This window comes from Symphodus melops (genome assembly GCF_947650265.1).
Source record: "Symphodus melops genome assembly, chromosome: 3".
NCBI lineage: Eukaryota > Metazoa > Chordata > Actinopteri > Labriformes > Labridae > Symphodus > Symphodus melops.
The window spans coordinates 7571421-7591257 of record NC_136693.1 but is presented as its reverse complement, the minus strand read 5'-3'; the positions used below and the strand labels follow the sequence as shown (position 1 = coordinate 7591257).

Below are 19837 nucleotides of genomic sequence, written 5' to 3'. Positions count from 1 at the left end.
TGTACATGAACAAAGTCATTTCAAACCACAGTGAGATTGTTATCTTCAGTTTGTCAAGAACCGACGATACCGTCTGAGTGCCGGTACAGACAATATTTATTTGTTACTTATAGATGAATTACTTTCTGTGAATGATAAACGTGTACTGCTTTCAGGGCCCTTTAAGGAGTGTAGATGCGTTGGCAGTTTCCATTTGAGTCTGAGCTGGACCTGTTTTAGGCCCAGGAGAAGAAGACATGCAGTTCATTCTCCTGCAGGAGGAGGACAAATGTTTCTGAGTCGTCTGTGACACCTTCACAGGGCAGCACAGCGGGTGCCGGCCACTCTGCACCCACTGGTTGCAGAAGCTGGGCACGCTGTAGAACTTTGTCAGCTTTTTCAGGACCTTGTTTCCCAGAACATTTGAAGGCATCTCTGCGTTCTTTAACACAGGGCCAGATAATGGTGTTTGGAGAGCCCCTGCTGCATCCTTGCTGTTAGGTCTTGATTTAAAGTCGTAGCTAGACATCGGCCCGATGTAAGTGCACGGCAGAGGCTCGCTGTTGCAGCTAAGAGAGCGCATCGGCCTCCTCGACCGATCCCATGCCTTGTCGATCCACAGCTCAACCTCAGCTCCGTCCTTCCGGGAAGCAGCCTCCTCACCAAGTGTGTCTGAGTCTATGTTTTGTTTTTTTCCTGCTCCTGTCACCTCGTCTGTGCCTGGTTTTCTTTGGTCTCTCTTATTCAGAGACTTAGTGTCAGCCAAAAGGACTGAAGCTGTCTTAGAGATCAGGTTCCAGTCCTTCAGGATGTCATCCGCTGTGGTGAACTGTGATGTCACCGTAAATCTTATAATGCGTTTGGTGTGAATGTCTGCAGGAATGAGGTACATGCTGCCTGTTCGCGTCAGTCTCCTCAAAAGCTCCTGAGTCAAAGCATTTCCTCCCTACAATAAGAAACATGATAAGACACTGTCATTCTTTTCTTCCATAGAAGACTAGAGTTTGTCATTGACACACATTGAAGTTTTTTCTCTTTTGATGATCCGTGATATTACTTTGACCTTCAAGTTTGCTTCATAAACTCATTAGCCTCATTCAGATGCTCACCTTTGGACAAGGAGTGACTGAAAACCTTGAACATCTTAACAATGATAAGCAGAGCGTATTGCTCCACAAAGACTGAAATCTAGTTTACCCTCAACGTTTTAAATGCATAGACAGTCCAAGTATGTGCTTCATACTTTCAGACAGAAGACCACCAGGCCCAGGTGCCTCTCTGCAGGAATCTCAAAGTTTTGGTCACTCCGTACGTGTGTCTCCAAAAGCTTGGCCATCTCAATTCCCTGATAAAAGAAGAAACGTGTACACATAAAATACATTTAAAAACTCATTTAATAATGTTCAGTTTCATTCCATAAAGTGTTTGTGAGAAAGCAGCTTACATGTCTGATATGAGCCTGGAGGTTTTTCAGGCCAAAGGAGCGCATAACAAACCAGAGTTTGAGGGAACGGAAACGTCGGCTGAGGGGAATTTGCCAGTGCTGAAAATGAAGGGAAAAAAAGGGTGATTGCACTTAATGATTTACTGTGATGTTTCAATCTTTAAGCTGTGAAAGAACTGACAGTTTATTACCATGAAGTCGATGGCTGCCTGCGAGTTATCATGTCTGAGGTAAACTGGATCAACACTGAACGTCTGTTGCAGCTTGTATTTATCCTTTACCCTGAGAAAAAAAACAGGGTATAGCCTTATAACCAACCTCGTATCAGTTTTTGTATTTATTGACGTATGGATAGTACAAAATACAACTAAGATTTGTTTACTGTGTATTTACTCACCAGAAAGCTGTGCAGTCAAAATGGACCAACATCCACTTGGATGGGTTGAAAACAAACGAGTGAGAGAATTCAATACCCTCCAGAGACCAGCGTAGCTCGGGACACAAATACGCTGAGCCGGCGTATGCAGCGTCCACATGGAGCCACAGTCCCTCTTCAGCACCTGCAAAAAAGATTTAAACACCACTACTGTAAATCAACACTGGTTTCACTTCAGTGGGAGTGTGAGAGGAGAAGGTTTAGGGAGCACATTTGAAAACGTACAGACTGGTCCCAGTTCAGATAGGTTGTCGAAGGCACACACTCCTGTGGTTCCTAAGGTCGCACAGAGCTGAATAGGAGAGACACAATCACAAATCAAAGGATCACATTTTAAAAATGGCCAGATTATAGATATTTTTAAACTCTATTTGTTTCTATCAAATAAATATATAATTTAAAAGTGAAATTTTGGTCTTTGCACTCATAGAAGTGCTCAGATACCATTGATTAAATATTAAATTCTTTAAGTGAAAGCCCTGCACTTAAATTCAATTACATAACTATATCTAAGGTTTATCAACAAACAAATGATCTGAAATCCTTGCAGGTACAATGTGACTGTAAACAAGAATAGGCTTGAAGAGATAGACAAAAAGAGATTGTAGCTTCTTCTCTTGTAGATTTTGCCATTTGAGAGCTGACCTTCAAATCTCAAATGTTTATTTTCTCTTGAATGCATCCATGATAAGAGATTGTAAAACACTTCCTGCTTGACACCACTAGGTGGTAACATGACCTTGAAAATGATAATGGAGCTCAGCGTAAGTTCTGACAGGAAGACTGGTGTTATTCTTTCATTCATTCACCTCTTCATTCATTCTTAAACCACACCCCCTACTACCACCTGTATCTCTCTCTCTGGCAAGCAGGTGATCATGGGCGTGTATCATCCTGGAATTAACCAACCAGACTCTGCCACGAACTTTCTCTACCAATCAATGGCTTGCTGTCAATAGTTTAAAAAACTCTCTCTCTTCCAGTCATCCTGTAGCTGCAGGCATACGCCGCAACCCTCCTCCACCCCAGTCACCTCCTTCCAGCTCAGCAGAGTCCAGGCCCCGGCTGAAACCCACTCCTCTTCTCAACCTCCATCCTTTTCACCACCACCAGTGTCTAGACTCCACAGGGGGGCATCCTATCCCGCGTCGGCCTCACTACCCCTCGGAGCTCATGAAGTCGTCATGACGGAGTCTAGCCCCCAAAAGACTTTGCACATTTCATTCTACAATTGTTGCACATTTCATTGTAATAAATAATTGTTCATTCTTAATTAAGTCTCTCCTGATTGAAATAATGTTACTGGATGTCTGAAGCTACAGAGACATGTTGAGTTAAGTTCTGCTTAAAGCACTCTACAGTGTGTGAAATCAGCAGAAAGATAATAATAAAAACAAAACAAAACACTGGTACGATTTTTTAAAATGATCCCCCAATTACCTCCCTAATTCACACCCATCCTTTGGTTTAGTTCAGTTTAATGTTTAGTTTGTCTGGGACCATGTAAAAATTATACATTACAGACCCATGGGCAGGTTAACACAAAAACAATACAAACAACAACACACAATAATCAGCACACAATATGATAAAGAGCTAATAAAAGCAGATAAAATCTTATTCCCATTTTCTAACTTTAAACCAACTCCCCTCCCTACAATGTATTAATGACCCACCAGGAAAGGAACCAGCCCCCTCCTCCTGTCCTCCTGAATGGCTTGTTTTAAAATGTCTCCTCTCAGAGACAACTGCGCATCAGTGGGAAGAAACCTGATCTTCACCAGAGAGATCAGACCTGCCTTCTCAACAGAGGAATGTGCCTGCAAAAGAAGTCATGAATCACGTCATTTTTTCATTTATTTAATTGGACTTACAAGACATCATAGCACAAGCTGGTAAAACTGACCTGATCCGAGGCGTAGGCCACCAGTCTTGAATTCACGACTGAGTCGTCTACGTCCTGATCGATCTCCACACGCATCTGCAAGATTTTGTCCTTTCTTGCAGCCAGCAGAGCAACCAGTGTGCTCTCACTGACGGTGCTCTGATAGAAGAGACAGAAGTTATCACATTAACTAAAGGGTTAAAAGAAATAGGTAAAGGTATGTCAAACCTGAAGTATTCCTCCTCCTCTGCTGCCAGGATGGTGATGCAGGAAGAAGGAGGGGAGGCCCAGAGCTTTACATAACCAGTCCATCATATTCATCTCCAGTTCTGTACAAGCTGGGCTGGAAGCCTGTTGAATAAAACAATATGATTGATTCTGTATGGGGGTAGGAATGACCATGCTTTAGTCCAGACAATATTTTTTTCAGCATTGTGTCAAACATGTATCATGATTCATTTAAAAACTGCAGATTGTGATCCTAAAGAATATTTAGTCACTTTAGTCTGTTTTATCTAATAAGACATTTTTCACACACTTCACACACGAACTATGTACAAGAATGTGAATGCAAGGTGATGCAATCCTTTAGCATCTGGAAATGTGATAACGATGCCAAATTCATTGTTGTAATCTTCTGACCTCTACTGGTCCCAATAAAGACTCTACACACTCTTCGTGTTAGCAGTATAACCCTGCCAAATGTTATCAACATACATTGTTTTTCAGGGACTGGCTTGAATAAGTCAGAGCCCCAGCTAAGCCGCCCCAATCAAATAATCCCGGACACCCCCTGTGTAGTGAGGAAACAGTGCGGCTTGTCCCCTTACCCAGGTGAATCCAATACAGTTGATGGCATCAGCCAGCATGTCCCCGAGCATGGAGGGCCATGAAGTCAGACCTGGGAAGTAGGCGTGCATGTGAGGGCTCTGCCAGTGAACCATCTGAAGATAAAAGAGGAGAAAAATATTTAATTTGCACTAGTTTCAATTGACAGATAGGCTCATGGATGACAGCAGAGACTCACCCCTGGCATTATGACTCTCTCGATGTCGTTGAAGATGCTCTCCCAGTCCTCCGGCTCCATTGGGGCGGCGTCAGGAAGAAGGTCCTTCATGTATCCTGGCTTCACATCTGGAATCACTTTCCTCTCCCTGATGGAGCTCAGGTACTGTGTGATGTAGTCCACCAGCTCCTTACCTGACCAGAAGCAGACAGAAAACAGCTCAGGTCTTTAAAATCAATATCATGTCCGTTGTTTACTTCTCATTATTTGCAGTGAAATATAACAACACAACGAGACGACATGGTAAAAGTGAACCTGTATTACCTCTGCGGTTGTATTCCTCAGCCTGCATTGTTTTGAGATGAGACCTTTTTGAGTGTGTTAGTTGTGTGATACGTCGGCTGCAGTGAAGCTCTGTGTGTTCAATTGTAGAGATCACAGCACTATATAGACCCTTCTGTGAAAGCACGCCCTGAACTGGTGACGCATTTAAACTATAATGACCTTTGTGGTTTTTTTCTTTTCATCATGACACATTTAAGGTGCATTACCTTTTGACTCCACATATTTACCCAGCTGGTAAAACTTTATCTTTTGACATTTTGATATCATGGTACAATAGAAGTACAACTGTAATACTGTATGCAATTAAGAAATACTAAATACTGTGCATGAAGCCATCAACCCTTTTGCACCTTGAACATATTTACTTTAAAGATAAACTGTTTGCGTAATAATTTTAATGTTGAATTTAAGAGAAAATGCTCATATATATGACTTTCTATACATTTTGCATCACATTAGAAACATGTTTCAGATTTACAGAAGGTATAGAAGAGGACCTGCATCCTTCCAAACATTCTATTTTCTCCGTTTCCCTTGATTGTGGTTAATTTCCCGAGATAACAATGTTGGTTAACAACAGATTCATTTCTCAGCATCCCCTAGATAACAAAGTCAAGTAACTATAGCACCTCAAAGCTCACTTCTGATTTTTATAAAAAAAAAAGAAAAAGAAAACTTCAGCATGGAGCGCTCCAGTCTGCAACTTCGTACACTTAGTTCTATTTATGGATTAATTTTTCACAGAAATGTTACAAGCCACTCAGTAAGCTTTGTGCTAGGTAAATGGTGTTGCCTTTTTACTGGAGGAGCTTATCGTTTCCCCCTTTTTCCCCCTACATGGTCTAAATTAAGATAACAAGCTGCCTCTAATCTGTCTCTAAATATGAAAAAAAGCAAAAACCTTTACCATATCATTTAAATTTTCTTAACAAGGTCCAGGTTTCCCAAGAACATACAAATCAAATTGTATAACCTATACTGTATGTATGCACTGAAACAATGGAGCCCTCTTTTTGTGCTGCTTCTTCCATTACAGCTCCTTCCTGTTTTCATCTGAATCAGAGTTATATAAAGGATTGTATTGTTTATGATTACTCAGAAACAAATTTCAGTTCAGGGGACAATATAAAAAAAACTATGTAGGAGCAAACAGATATAAGTCCTAAACTGATGAAAGTATACCTATTGTATCCACAGGTCCTCTCTGCTTTTAAACTGACAGACGCTAGAGAAGCACCTGCCTGCACACACTCTGTGCTGTTTACAATGCATTATACTTGACAAGTGCTCGCTCTCGTCTGAAACTAATGGTGGGACGCAAATGTAACCACAATCCAAACATGGCAAAAGTACACACCAATGTTATTGGGCTATGATAAAAGGCAGTGGATTCATTCATTAAAACATACAAAGAACCAGAGGATGTTTAAGCCATTTGAAATGTGTATTCATTATTGTTAAAAAGGGCTTTAAAAAACTTTCATAGTAGACAGTTATTTTTACATAAAGAGTCTGTATGATGTATTAACACTGCATGCAGAGGATTTATCAGAAATACTCTTCAATAACGTTTTCCCCTATTTCCCACTCTTGTATAGGATATGGGGTGTGAGTGCCTTCCTTAGTTTATTTTAACCATAGTCTTCTTAAAATCCGGCCACAATCTCCCTTTGATTTACAGATTAGATCCACATGTTCTTTGAATCGGAGAAAAAGCTGCTGCACAGACTTTTGATCCCGCTGTAAGCAGGAAGCCATTGTAGCAGGCAGTGACTAGAGTAATGACAAGTGTGTGTGGCATTATACACAGAAATAAGCAGAGCACACTGTGACTATTGTACTCCCGGTGCGCCTTTACGTTGGGTGGTCTGATGAAAGCATGTTTAAGCATAATTTTTCAATTGAAGCTGGTGACATCAAAGTCAAAGTGCTTTCTGATGGATCATGTTCTGTTACTTTCATTAAAATAGAACGATTTAACAACCTGACATCAGCCTATCGGAAAGAAAACACTGACCTGATCAAACAAAACAACAGTCAGACACCATTTGGACACGTATTTGAGGGCAGACTCAGAAGAGTCGGTTTGTGAATGGAACAAGAAAGATGGAACAGGAAGGAACTTATGATTCAGAAATATATAGATTAATATATTTCATGTTAACTGAATCATTAATATCATGATCTTTTATGACATTTAATTTTTGTATAACCTAAACAAAACTGAACAGAGCAAATGTCACACTGCCTCCGCTGAGGAGCCCTTGAGCAAGGCCTTTAACCTAGATAAAAACGTGGTAACGGAGCCACTAAGACCAACAGGTCAGACAGGTTGTACTTGAGTGAATGTATGTATGTGGTATATGAATGTGTTTGTAAGTGTTAGGCAGACGACATGCAGCCTGTCATTATTTTAATCCCAGCAGAATTGTATTTTCTATGTTTTGAAATGTAGACTCAAACTCTTATTTATCCACCAAACATTTTCTTTAGATGTTTTTACCCATCGGGGACACAGTTTTTTATTTTTATTTTTATTGAATAGCAGGACTACATGGTAGTGAAAGGTCATTACAGGGTTAACAACAAGACAGCATGGTGAACAATACTGCGGCCGGACTGGTTTAAAGAATACAAAGAATCTGAAACATCTCACACAACTTGTCTTTATGTATGCAGGAAATACAAAGGAGCTATAACAACGTAAGATATAAAAAATGGAAGGTTTTTAGAGGTGTTTAATCTGAGGTGAGTAGCAAAAGCGATCAGGAAACGACCTCCAGAAGATGGCAGTAAAGCAACATTAAAATACACCAGCTGAAAACAAAACAAAAGCGAAGAAGAAGAAGAAGAAGAAGGCGGAACAAGGAATCAGCTGTCAGAAGTGTAAAGTGAAAGCTTCCGATCAGATTGAGGTAATTCGTTTTATTTTCTCTAACACTTGTCAGCTCTATATATTTCTACATCCTTGCTGTATGATGTCTCTCGGTGTAATTCTTCACCTGATTGCAGCCGTGTCAACCTGTGTTTCTGTCACCTGACCTGCGCAGCTAAGCTAACTAGTGGAGCTAACTTAGCTGGCTAACTGGGGAAGCAACAAAGCCATGTTGACGTTTAGAATAATCTAAATGGTTTTCAGATCAAACCACTGGGTAATGTTTGTTCTACGTTAAATGATGTTAATAGATTATACATTGGCTAAGCATTAGATATCCAGTCAGCGACAATGACAGACAGCGTTAGCCTGAAAACTATTGCATGTTGTTGTCGTCAGTGTTGACATTTCCTGCGCCAGATGAAGCCAACTAAAAAATAATAATAATAATAATAATAAAAAACAACCAGCTATATGAAACATACAGCCTAGTTATATAATAACATGTCTAATGGAGACTTAGCCTGTTGGCCATCTTTAAAAGCTACACATGACAGCTAACTTTGAGTATGGATAACTTTTGTTTCCTTTACTTATTAGAAACGAAAAAGTGACAAACATGTGTTTTATCTTACTTATTCCTCATTGTATCTGTCACAAACTTGTTTCCAGAGATGTCTGGAGCCTCCTGTGTGTGTCTGTGAGCTCTGACTGAACACACCTGTGAAGATGCCTGCTGTGTCCACCGGGGTCAAAGACCTGTACCTGTCCACATCTCTGGGAGAGCTCAATAAAAAGGCTGAGATAAAGGCCGACAAGACAAGTACCAGGAGGTCAGAGACATGTTTACTGCTGTCTGGAGATGTGACAAATTCCATATGATTGAAATAAGCTGTACATACACCTTTAAGTTAAAGAAGAAATAACTATTTCCATCCTTAAATTGTGTTATACCACTGCTGATATCAACCTTAAGAGATGGTTCAAACTTAACTTACTTAATTCATTAAAATCCCTGGAAAAAGACAATTCCTACCTGACAAAGCTGACTCTGTTTTTCTTACTTCATGTTCTCTAGCTATGTTCAGAGTGCCTGCAAAATCTTCAAGGCGGCAGAGGAGTTTCGCCTGGAACGGGATGAGGAGAGATCGTATGTGCTCTACATGAAGTATTTAACGGTGTATGACATCATCAAGAAGAGGCCAGACTTCAAGCAGCAGCCGGTACAGTCAATATATAAATGTATCTTTTTGAATTTGTAATTTTTATTTATTATTTGTGGGTGAATCTTTTTGTTTCCATTGTCCATAGGAGTATTATATGACCATGCTGGGGCCAAACAGTTTTAAGAAAGCCATTGAAGAAGCAGAGAAGCTCTCGGAAAGCCTTAAACTCAGGTTAGAAGCTTTGCATGTGATTTGCATTCAAACTAAGCTTCAGCACATGATTATGTGAACACTATTGTATCGTATTTGACTCTTCTATTTTTTACGTCCTAAACAGGTATGAGGAAGTTGAGGTTCGTAAACAACTTGAGGAGAAGGAAAGACAAGAGGAGAAGAAAAGGAGGGAGGAAATAACAGAGAAAGGCGGCGGTCAAGGCTCTCCAAAATCATCTGCTGCCATCAAGAAAGACAGCAAAAAGGTAGAGCTGTCTAATAATACACAGACTGTTAAGTAAGGCGGGGTTTGGCTTGCATTAGATCAGTCAGTAGAAGTGAATATTAAATCAAATATTTACATAAAATACTTGAGCAGCACTAAATGGCCAAGAGCTGATGCTATAAAGGCTGTTAATATTTAATGCTTCATTAAGAAGTCACCTCATTGAAATGAGAACAATGTCCTCTTTCAATGCTCAGATTGCAGCTTTTGTTTGAGCCAATGTAAAACATTGACCGTTTTTTTTTTTTTAATTTTCCCTACTTTGGATAGTTTATTTTAGTTATATTTGGGTTTATTGGTGAAAACAGCTGAAGAGATTCAGGAGATGTTGGAAGGTGAGAGAGTGGGAGATGACGAGCAACAAATGGCCAGATTCAAACTAGAGCCTGACTGACATGAGATTGTTACCACTACAACAATGCTGATTTTAAAGGTTTCAAACCAAAGTTTATTAATTTAGGATAGGATCTCAGGAGGTTAGATACATCAGTCCAGATGTTATTTAAGAATATTATACATGATTGTCTTTGTCAATCAGCTCTAGTATTCCACCTCCGCCAATTTGCTGCAGCCAGAGCTTTTTTCTCAATTCAATGTTCTCATTTAAAAAAAAGATTCACACCAGCATCTGTCATAAAAACCGTTCACACTGATAGATATGAATGACAGGCCCACATAAGCTGAAAGTGAGGCGCTCTAGTAAAAACATAAGCACCGAAAAGCAAATACATGAATAGCATTGGTTTTAAGTATTTTCAAGCGTTATTCGGCATGTCGAATCAATATGGTTAACATATGAACCAGTTTAATAATCGGCATGTTTTTGTGTTCTCCAGGTGAAAGGAGAGCAGAATGAACAGAAGGTAACAACATCAAAAGGTAAGTAGAATAAAATGAATGAAAGGAGAAGTCTATTCGAGCTGTGTAGTTCATTCTGAATCATCTTCTGTTTAATTTAGAAATGTGCTGCCTTTGCCTTGCATTACTTTGATTCCTGAATGTTCCCCTCTTGTTTGACTTGTTTTTTTCTTTTCTGATAGCTGCAGGGCTACCTGGTGGGATCACAGCTGAGAAACTTTTCCACATGATGAAGGACCAGACGATCACAACCATTGTCATGGATGCCCGCAGCCACAAGGACTTTGAGGATTCTCACATCCAGGTCCCAGCTCAGACCTGCATCTCTGTGCCTGAGGAGGCCATTAGCCCAGGGTGAGAGGGGATGGAAGGCTTTTTATCTGATAGGTTGATCCAACGCCTCGTGTGTAGTTTGTTTGTGTTTTTTTATAATGAAAGAGAAACCGTGTTTACTCTTCAAAGTGACCTCTTGTCTTGACTTGTCAGAATCACTGTGAATCAGATTGAGGCGAAGCTGCCAGAGGTGTCCAAAGAGCATTGGAGGCGGCGGGGAGTCGTGGATTACATAGTGCTGTTGGACTGGTTCAACTCTGTGACAGACCTTAAACTTGGCACCACCTTACAGAGCCTCAAAGACGCCCTCTTCAAGGTAACACTGTGCTCAGGTGGGACTTTGCGTCATTGCCCCCGTGTGTCTCTTACCTCACCATGTTGACTCGTTCCACAGTGGGACAGCCTCACCATCCTGCGTAGTGAGCCGCTGGTGCTGGAGGGAGGCTACGAGAACTGGCTTTTGTTTTACCCCATGTACACAACTAACGCCAAAGTACAACCCCCGAGACAGAAGATCATCAACACACTCCCTCAGTGTGAGTATCACAAGCACTGCGAGCATGTGACTGCTCTGTGTCAGTGCAGAAATCTATTCAATAACTGTGGCTTTAATGAAGTCCGATTTTTATCCTCAGAATCAGAAAAACAAAAGCATAAAGTATTATGAGTCTGACTTGCACCCTTTTTCAGCTTTAAGCAGTTATGGAAAAAAAGCAATAAATGACAATAAAACCTTATTGTGACGACTTCTCTCATATCAGCTCATGTACTTATAAAACAATAAATAGATTATGTGGCCTCTCAGTCAAGATTTAGTTGTAGTTAAATCAGTCTTTAAGAACGTAGGAGCCTCTAAACGGCCTCAAGTAATAAAAACTGAAGTAAAACTTTTTTCTGTTTCTGAGTGAGACAAAAAGCATGTTGGAGTTTTTCTTTGACAGTTAAAATGTTGTCATTTTTCTAAGAGTTTTTTTGATTGATTGATTGATTCTCTCATGTTCTGATTTAGTGAACTTTAGCTACCCATCCCTAGAGGAACCAAAGCCTCCGACGCCGCCGCCCGTTCCAGAGCCAGAGCCTCAGGAACCCTCTGCTCCTGTGCTGGTGAATGGGGTCGCACCAGCAGAACCCCCCACATCTAAAACTTCCATTGTTGCTGACAGGTTGCCCGACACTGTTGATTCCAAGGTAACAGGCCAAACAAACTCTGGGTTGGACCTGAGTAAGGGACCTGTGACAGGCACATCCAGCCAATCACCTGCAACAGCCAAGGCCTTCCCACAGGTATTGTAGACCTATCGGTAGCTTTAACAATTTCAGAACACAGAAAAAAAGAGATTGTTCCCTAACCTTCCTGTTCTCTTTAAGTTTGACCGAACCAAGAAACCCTCAGTCCGAGTGTCTGACGAACCAAAACCCAGCCAGAATGGGTCCACGAAGGATCTCACCCATAACGGCCCAGTCGTCCCTGACCGCTCTGTCAAACCCCCCTTCAGCTCCGGCTCTTCTCTGTCCAAAGAAGAACAGAGTCAGATTCACTCTGAGGCCGTGGCAGGGATGGAGAAAGCGAAACTAGAGCAGGAGAAACGCAACCAGGAGCGCCGGTCAGAGGAAGAGAGGCGGGAGAAGGAGTTGAAAGAAAGGACGGAGAGGGAGGAACGTGACAAGGGGAAGAAAGAAGAGGCGGAGGAGAAGGGACCTCAGGACAAAAAGAGACTGGAAAGACAGAAGGCAGAAGAAGAGGAGGACAAACAGAGCAGAGTGTGGGATGAGAAAGAGAGGAAAGGGAAAGAGCAGAACTCTGAAACACCTTCAAAGAGCATGTCTCTGGACTCTCCTGCTCCCAACCATATTGTTAGTGAAATCAAGGTGAGGGTCTGTTTTCAAAGCCACTACAAAGCTGAGTATTTTGTTCTGACACTAACATAAACCGAGGGCAGCCGTTTGTAGCGCTGAGCCCAACATTGAATTGGTTCTTATTTCAAATAAAGTGTTTCCTTTTGCTTCCAAAAGTCAGCTAGTTCTCCTGAAATCGTACTCTTGATGACACTCCGTTTCTCCTCCATGTGGTAGCAGGCTTCACTATTTGGAGTGAAAACTCAATTTCGTCTGCGTGCTGAGAAATAAAGATGAATACTTTGAGTCTTACAGCTTTGTGGTTGAACCGTGGCAGACAAAAAAATCCTTTCAATTCACTTTCTGTCTGTTCTTTTTGTTGTGCGTTCTCAGAGGGAGCCTCTGACCCGAGCGAGGAGCGAGGAGATGGGTAGGAGTGTGCCAGGCCTTCCAGATGGTTGGATGAAGGTAAGTGTAACTGTATATGACATGCTTCATCATTTGGAATAGGTGAAGATGATTTGAATCAAAAAAAACAGAAGAAACTCATACTTGTGTCTTTACACCTGATGATCACTTCCAGCCTAATGTTCTATTTCACCTCTTTCCCTCCACACTCCGGTCTGTGTCTAGTTCCTCGACATAGTGACAGGGACGTACCGGTACTACCATTCCCCAACCAACCGAGTCCACCTGTACCCCCCTGAGGTTACTGTTCCCCAGACCCCACCCTCCACACCACCGACAGTCAAACAAAAACAACAGCAACCAGCCGAGCCCGACGCCAACTGCGAACAAGACCGGGATCAGTCTAAACTGAAACGTTCTTACTCCTCTCCTGACATCAGCCAGGAACTGACAGATGAGGTCCAGAAGAAGGCCGCCGCCCAGACGGTTGCTCCTGTCATACCCACCATCAACAGAGAGACCAAGTAAGGACCACAGAGGTTTTTATGTTACGCTTTAACATTCATCACGCCTGCGTCCCTCCTGTCAAACCGCCCAAATCAGTCCAGGGATTTTTAGGCCCCTTTAAGTCTACACCGTTGAATCTAGAGGAGACTTCTCTGTACATCTTGTTGTGGAATTTTTCCCCATTACCAAATAGTGAAAATAAAGAGTGAGAAGATCTATTCAAAAAAGAACCCCAAGATCGATCTGGTCTCAATGAACATTTATTCGAAGGCAAGATAAGTGTTCGAAGACCCCTCTCTCACACGGTGAGGAGAGGAAGAGGCCCAGAGAAAAGGCAAACATGACAACGTATACATTTCCATCACACTACACAGAGCACTTCCCCATCACGCCACATAGAGCCACCGCCCACCTGGCAGGGCACAATCTATCCCCCAGTGTGAGAAAAGAGACTACATGACTATTTACCATCTCCCAAGGCTGAGAAGGAGATCTCCGAGTGAGAAAGAGCCTGGATGACTCTTCCCACATGTACAGAGTGTGAGAAACAGAATAAAGGGAACGAAATGATGGAAAACAAAACACCCAATAGGCTGTGCATGTAGTATTCTAAGACATTTCAGATACATTTTATATGACCGATTCTATGACACCTTCGTACAACGCATATAGTACACAAGGAGTAACATTTTCTATAAAAATCTCCAAAGATAAAATGGTTTCATGTTGAATTATTGGTCTATACTATACCTAACTCCACAGTAATTTATCAGTATGTTAAAAAGGTCTTATCTTTTCCCTTTGCCTCCCAGACCGGCTCCTGCCAAAGTCTACTCTAAAGTGGAGATCGTGAGGCCTTCTGCTGCCAAAATTCGCAACCTGAATCCGACCTTCGGAGGCATGGGTCCATCACTTACTGGCCTTCGTAACATGGGAAACACCTGCTACATGAACTCCATCTTGCAGTGTCTGTGCAACTCGCCTGCCATGTCTGAGTACTTCAACAACAATCTCTACATGGATGACATCAACAGGTAAGGCTGAAGTAAACGAATTGAACTCCCGTGAAGAGTCTGTTATGAGGGAAAGGTGTTTCCTATCTGCCTCTGTTTCTCTTTCCGTGACAGGCACAACATACTCGGCCATAAAGGGGAGGTGGCGGAGGAGTTTGGCGTGATCATGAAGGCTCTGTGGGCTGGTTTGTACAAATACATCAGCCCGCGGGACTTCAAGATCACGATAGGAAAGATCAATGAGCAGTTTGCTGGCTATGACCAGCAGGACTCCCAGGAGCTGCTGCTGTTCCTCATGGATGGACTTCATGAAGACCTTAACAAGGTGAGAGCACACCTTCTCTCTCTCCGTCTGTTCATGACAGAATCATCCCTGGGATTTAAATAAAGGATTTGGTATCAACAAAGAAACATACACTTTTAATTATCCTTATCCTGAATAAAGTATTGAGTGTATATATAGTGAAGTTATTCCTTTCCCCCATGGCTACTAAGGCATCTACTACACTCATATGTTGTTGCACATTTGATTGTTTACAATGAGAAACTTGTTGGTTTTTTTTTGTCATTTTACTTCTTTCTGTTTTTTTGTTTTTTTTTGTCACCGGGTTTCATTTTGATGGCAAATTAGAGAGTAAGTAAATAGCTGTGTGTCCTTGGTCCTCCTGCAGCAGTGTGAGTGTGGAGTGTCTGCATCTGTCTGGTCTGATGCTCTGTCAGAACCTCTGTGCATGAAGACCCAAGACATGCCTCATTGCCTGTATCCAACTGATTTATACTCGCCTCGTGTGCACTTAAATGGAGGAAAGGACGAGTTTGATTTAACAGAAAAATATATGTTCTTTGATTTTGATTCATCAGCCAGTTTAAAATACAAAAACCTCAGATTCCTTTTGTAACAGACTGAAACTGATTCTTTGACACTGTCGCCCCCTAGGGTTGACAAGAAGTAGTGCACCCAGACCATTTTTTTAAGCTATTGACTCTCTTGACACATTTTCCATCTCATTATTTCCCTTTTGTGTGATGTTCAGACCTGTCACCCTCGGGCTGGCACAGTCTCAGCCCTCTCTGTCACTTCCAGGCTAATTGATAAATCAGTCAGTCTAATTGATGAGATATTAATTAGCAAGTGTAAATCTGCCTTGCATACCTTCCTGCCTATGGTAATGAAAGTGAATCAGCTAAACTGCATGCTAATGAAGCTCAAAGAGTGGATCACTGAGATATTCAGTCATTTAGTGGTAGGATCATTTCAACCATTATATTCCCTGTTATCGATTATTGAGCGTTAGCTTAACCTTGAAGGCAGGGTTTTTTTGTTGATGGTTTTTTTTTAATCAACCTAAACCTCCAGTTGTTCCTGTGTAGTCAGTCATGTTGGTTTTCCATGTGTGATGTCAGGCGGACAACAGGAAACGATACAAGGAGGAGGAAAACGACCATCTGGACGATCAGTCGGCAGCAGACCTGGCCTGGTGCAAACACAAGCTGCTGAACGAGTCCATCATTGTAGCACTGTTCCAGGGTCAGTTCAAGTCCACTGTGCAGTGTCTGACCTGCCATCGCAAGTCCCGGACGTTTGAGACCTTCATGTACCTGTCGCTGCCTCTGGCCTCCACCAGCAAGTGCTCCCTGCAGGTCAGCACCAGTCCACTGCTTTCCTTACAGTACTCCCAACTAATGAAGAGTTATGAGGGAATGTAAAGAGAGCTTTTCTCACTACATATATTTGTATAAAAATATATATATATATTTTTTTTTTTAATATAAAACAACTATATTATTTGCTGCTTCTTATCAGGATTGTCTGAGACTGTTTTCCAAGGAGGAGAAACTGACTGACAACAACAAGGTGTTCTGCAGACATTGCAAAACCCACAGAGATTCTACGAAGAAGCTGGAGATCTGGAAAGTCCCACCTATTCTCCTGGTGCACTTAAAACGGTCTGTCCTGACATTAGCTTTTAATGCGATGCAGACTAAGAGTTGTTTTTTTTTTTTTTTTATGTATTTACTCATTTTCACACCTATAATAAAAAGGCTCAGCAGAATAAGAAATGTCTAACCTGGACTGACATTGTCAATGTTTTTCATTTTTGCATCATTTCTGTTATGGGATTATTTCTGCAGATTCTCATACGAGGGGAGATGGAAACAGAAACTGCAGACGACTGTAGATTTCCCTCTCGACTGTCTGGACCTGACCCAGTACGTCATTGGACCCAAAGCGAATCTGAAGAGATATGGACTTTATGGAGTTTCTGTGAGTAGAAGTAGATTATGTGCTGTGAAGAGATGTTTTGTTCTTGCTCGAGGTGAAAGGACTTTAGCTTCTAAAGAAAAACATCCTCCATCAAGCAAAGTGTCAAAACAGTTTAAGAACTAAAGATATAAACTCAAGAATACATGAAGTGTAATTACTGTTCTGAACTTCTTCCATGAAGCTGTTTTTTGACTTCTTGGCAACAAGACAAGAAAACCTTTGATTTAGTTTTAGTTTTCTGGGTTTTTGCAAAAAAAAAAAAGTCTTTGATGACAACGGTAATACATGTATCAGTCAAAGCTAATGACGGTCGGTTAACAAAGCTGAATAAGAAACGCTCTTATCTTCCCCTTCCAGAACCACTATGGCGGTCTAGATGGTGGCCATTACACAGCCTACTGTAAGAACACCCCCAAACAGCGCTGGTACAAGTTTGATGACCACGAGGTGTCTGACATCTCCACCTCCTCCGTCAAGTCGTCCGCTGCCTACATCCTGTTCTACTCGAGCCTGTGATGATGCTGTGGAAAACGAAGAGACGAGACGACGCCAGGAGCAGCGAGGCTCACGCCTACTGGTTGTTTTTCTTTCCTTTAAAATCACAGCTCCCAGGACCTGGGGGACGCAGATGCGGTTTAATCCAGGCGTGAACATGCGCGCGTGGAGCGAGTCTGCAGAGATCTGTGAGATCCCGTGTGTGTCGCAGACAGGAGACAGTTGCAACGCTTCAGCTACTAGAGGACTCTTTACCTGTTAAAACATGCCGTCTGTTCATATAACTGATAATCTAGAGACTAATCAGATGCTCCTTTTACTTCTTTACCGTGATGGTTGTGTTGGAGGGCAGACAGCTGGATCCGCAGTCACAGGACTGATTTCCAGCTGTGAGATTAAGATGGCATGTACATACTTACTAATGCTGATGTTGCACATTTGACATGTAAATACTCGAGGGCAAGCTGTTTATCTATAAAGTGACCAAAACTATTTTTTTTCTTTTTTTTTCCAAAGTAGCAGCCATCATAGCATCCTCATACTCATAAAGACTACACATAATTTCTGGGTTTAACCCTCTGATGTTTAACTCGATCTTAACGATGGTAGAGACTGTGATTGTTGACTCTGTGCTTTCTTTCTCAAGAGACGAGGGATTGAGATAGTTTCTTGTTCATATTAGCCACACGTGTTCACTCATACAATATGCAATGAAGTGATGTTATGTAGACCACCAGACGTTTAATGTCACGAGACATTCATGCTCGACTCTGAATGCTTTAAAATGATACTGATGCTGTGATCTTGTCTGTCTCACTTGGTCCAGAGGAGTGACAGAAAAAACCTGCTTCTAAAAACTCTGTCATCCAATTTGTTCTCTGTTTAATATACTTAACTCTTTACATAACTATACTCTAACAGAAAAAGTATTTAGAGGAAACTGGGAAAGCGTGGCATCCTTCATGGCTCGTACAGGTGATGCTGGTTTTGAAGGCGAGGGTTTCCAGGAGGCTGAAATTCAGACGTACATGACTCGGTGCATTTGTGTTTAACACTGACCTGGGAGAATTTGAATACATGACAAATTGACTTTATTTACTCACGCTAGTGTGTTAGCGTCAGCATTTACTGCCTGACTGACGGACCGGCTGACTGACGAGCAAGCACAACACATTCTGATATTTCTGAATGGACCTGAAATGTGAGCTTGAAGGATTTGATTCTCTTCTTCAGTTTGATTGCCTAGCATGAGATCATAATCCACTTTCTTTTGACTTGTACATGTTGATTTTCTTTCTTAATGCTCTCAAAATAATTTGTCTCTGATATAACGATTCTATTAACCTCAAACAGCTCATAAGACTATTTATTAAAACTGTTTCAAATTACTGTGTGTTTCTTCATGACAGCTTCAGGATTCAAGGTTGTAGCTGGAAACATATCACAGTTTGTTACCATAAAAATGTGTCATCAAATGTACTTTTGACTCATTGATAAAAAAAAAATCAACTGTATTAGGACATCATAATTAAGGAAATAATAACCAACTGCTTAATAAACCCTCAGCAAGGACTGACAGGCTGACTGAAAGCCTAGTTACTCATTTCTGATATTCAAAGACCATGTGATGCATACATATTACTTACAGGTCTTAAAGTTTTATTACAGCGATCTAGAAACCAGTGTACTCGAGTATTTACAGTATCTTTATGATAAAGAAGATAAGAACAAATGACAAATATTTTTTTTTTAAAACAGAGACGCAGTCCCCTCTTGGATTTGGCTTGCCTTGTGGAGAGCTCAAAGTCCGCTTATATTTGGTTTTTGAAAGGGCTTGCGGCTGTAGAGCAACATGTAGGCGTTTGGCGTTTGAACGTGGCTGTCTTCAACCTCTCGGACTGCTGAGTCGTCGAAGCAGTGCCAGGTGTGAGTCAGGGAGCTGCGACACACGGCCGTGTAGTGACCCATGTTCAGGTGACCTGAGTGGTTCTACGAAAAGAACGTTTTAGAAGAATGAAGGAAGCTGTGAATACAGTCAAATTAATATTTAATTTTCATGTCGGGTCATTTACAAAATGTTAGAGCATGTTCACTCACCACGACAGCATAAAGGCAATATGAAGAAAACGAGGTGTTCTGCACTGAGCTGGATAGAAACGGGTTGAGGTCGAGTTTCATGGAGAACGAAACATTAGTCTTCAGTTTTACCTGATTCTTGCCTTTACAACCAAACCTGCAGAGGACAAATAAAACCACACTAAGCTAAGTGATTATTGATCCACAGCTCAGTCAGCTCCTGTATATTCAGGCAAAGCTGACATAATATTCCACAATAGATACACTCATGTCGCTGTATAAGAATGCATGACTGCTTAAAACTATGAAGATCTGTCAGAATGAATGTTTGCTTTAAGCTCAGTACTTGATCGTGTCAATTAGCCATAATTAAAATATAAAATTGGCTTTGTTCGACATTTATAGTCATT

At 41.4% G+C, this 19837-nt stretch overlaps 2 protein-coding genes across 5 annotated transcripts; one reads left to right on the top strand and one right to left on the bottom strand.

Moving 5' to 3' along the window:
* Positions 1-97: 97 nt before the first annotated feature.
* hdc (histidine decarboxylase) lies at positions 98-5317 on the bottom strand. 3 transcript variants are annotated; one of them, XM_079339018.1, is made up of 12 exons: positions 5075-5317; positions 4772-4944; positions 4575-4688; positions 3973-4095; positions 3766-3903; positions 3536-3679; positions 2085-2151; positions 1821-1983; positions 1615-1705; positions 1424-1522; positions 1223-1324; positions 98-925 (listed from the first exon to the last, which is right to left on the bottom strand). In XM_079339018.1, exons 1-12 carry the CDS (start codon positions 5100-5102, stop codon positions 152-154), a joined length of 2016 nt encoding a protein of 671 aa, XP_079195144.1. In that variant the 5' UTR covers positions 5103-5317; the 3' UTR covers positions 98-151. The 3 variants fall into 3 exon arrangements, with proteins under 3 accessions (XP_079195144.1, XP_079195145.1, XP_079195146.1); XM_079339019.1 differs by lacking the exons at positions 4575-4688; positions 4772-4944; positions 5075-5317 and adding an exon at positions 4387-4469; XM_079339020.1 differs by lacking the exons at positions 4575-4688; positions 4772-4944; positions 5075-5317 and adding an exon at positions 4462-4465.
* A 2617-nt stretch (positions 5318-7934) lies between these two features.
* On the top strand, positions 7935-18740 carry usp8 (ubiquitin specific peptidase 8). 2 transcript variants are annotated; one of them, XM_079339017.1, is made up of 19 exons: positions 7935-8010; positions 8643-8803; positions 9049-9193; positions 9282-9367; positions 9474-9615; positions 10472-10514; positions 10682-10847; positions 10980-11142; positions 11221-11362; positions 11836-12110; positions 12195-12695; positions 13056-13130; positions 13296-13594; positions 14390-14611; positions 14705-14915; positions 15995-16231; positions 16395-16537; positions 16724-16856; positions 17214-18740. In XM_079339017.1, exons 2-19 carry the CDS (start codon positions 8700-8702, stop codon positions 17370-17372), a joined length of 3246 nt encoding a protein of 1081 aa, XP_079195143.1. In that variant the 5' UTR covers positions 7935-8010; positions 8643-8699; the 3' UTR covers positions 17373-18740. The 2 variants fall into 2 exon arrangements, with proteins under 2 accessions (XP_079195143.1, XP_079195142.1); XM_079339016.1 differs by having other exon boundaries at positions 10676-10847.
* The last annotated feature ends 1097 nt before the right edge of the window (positions 18741-19837 follow it).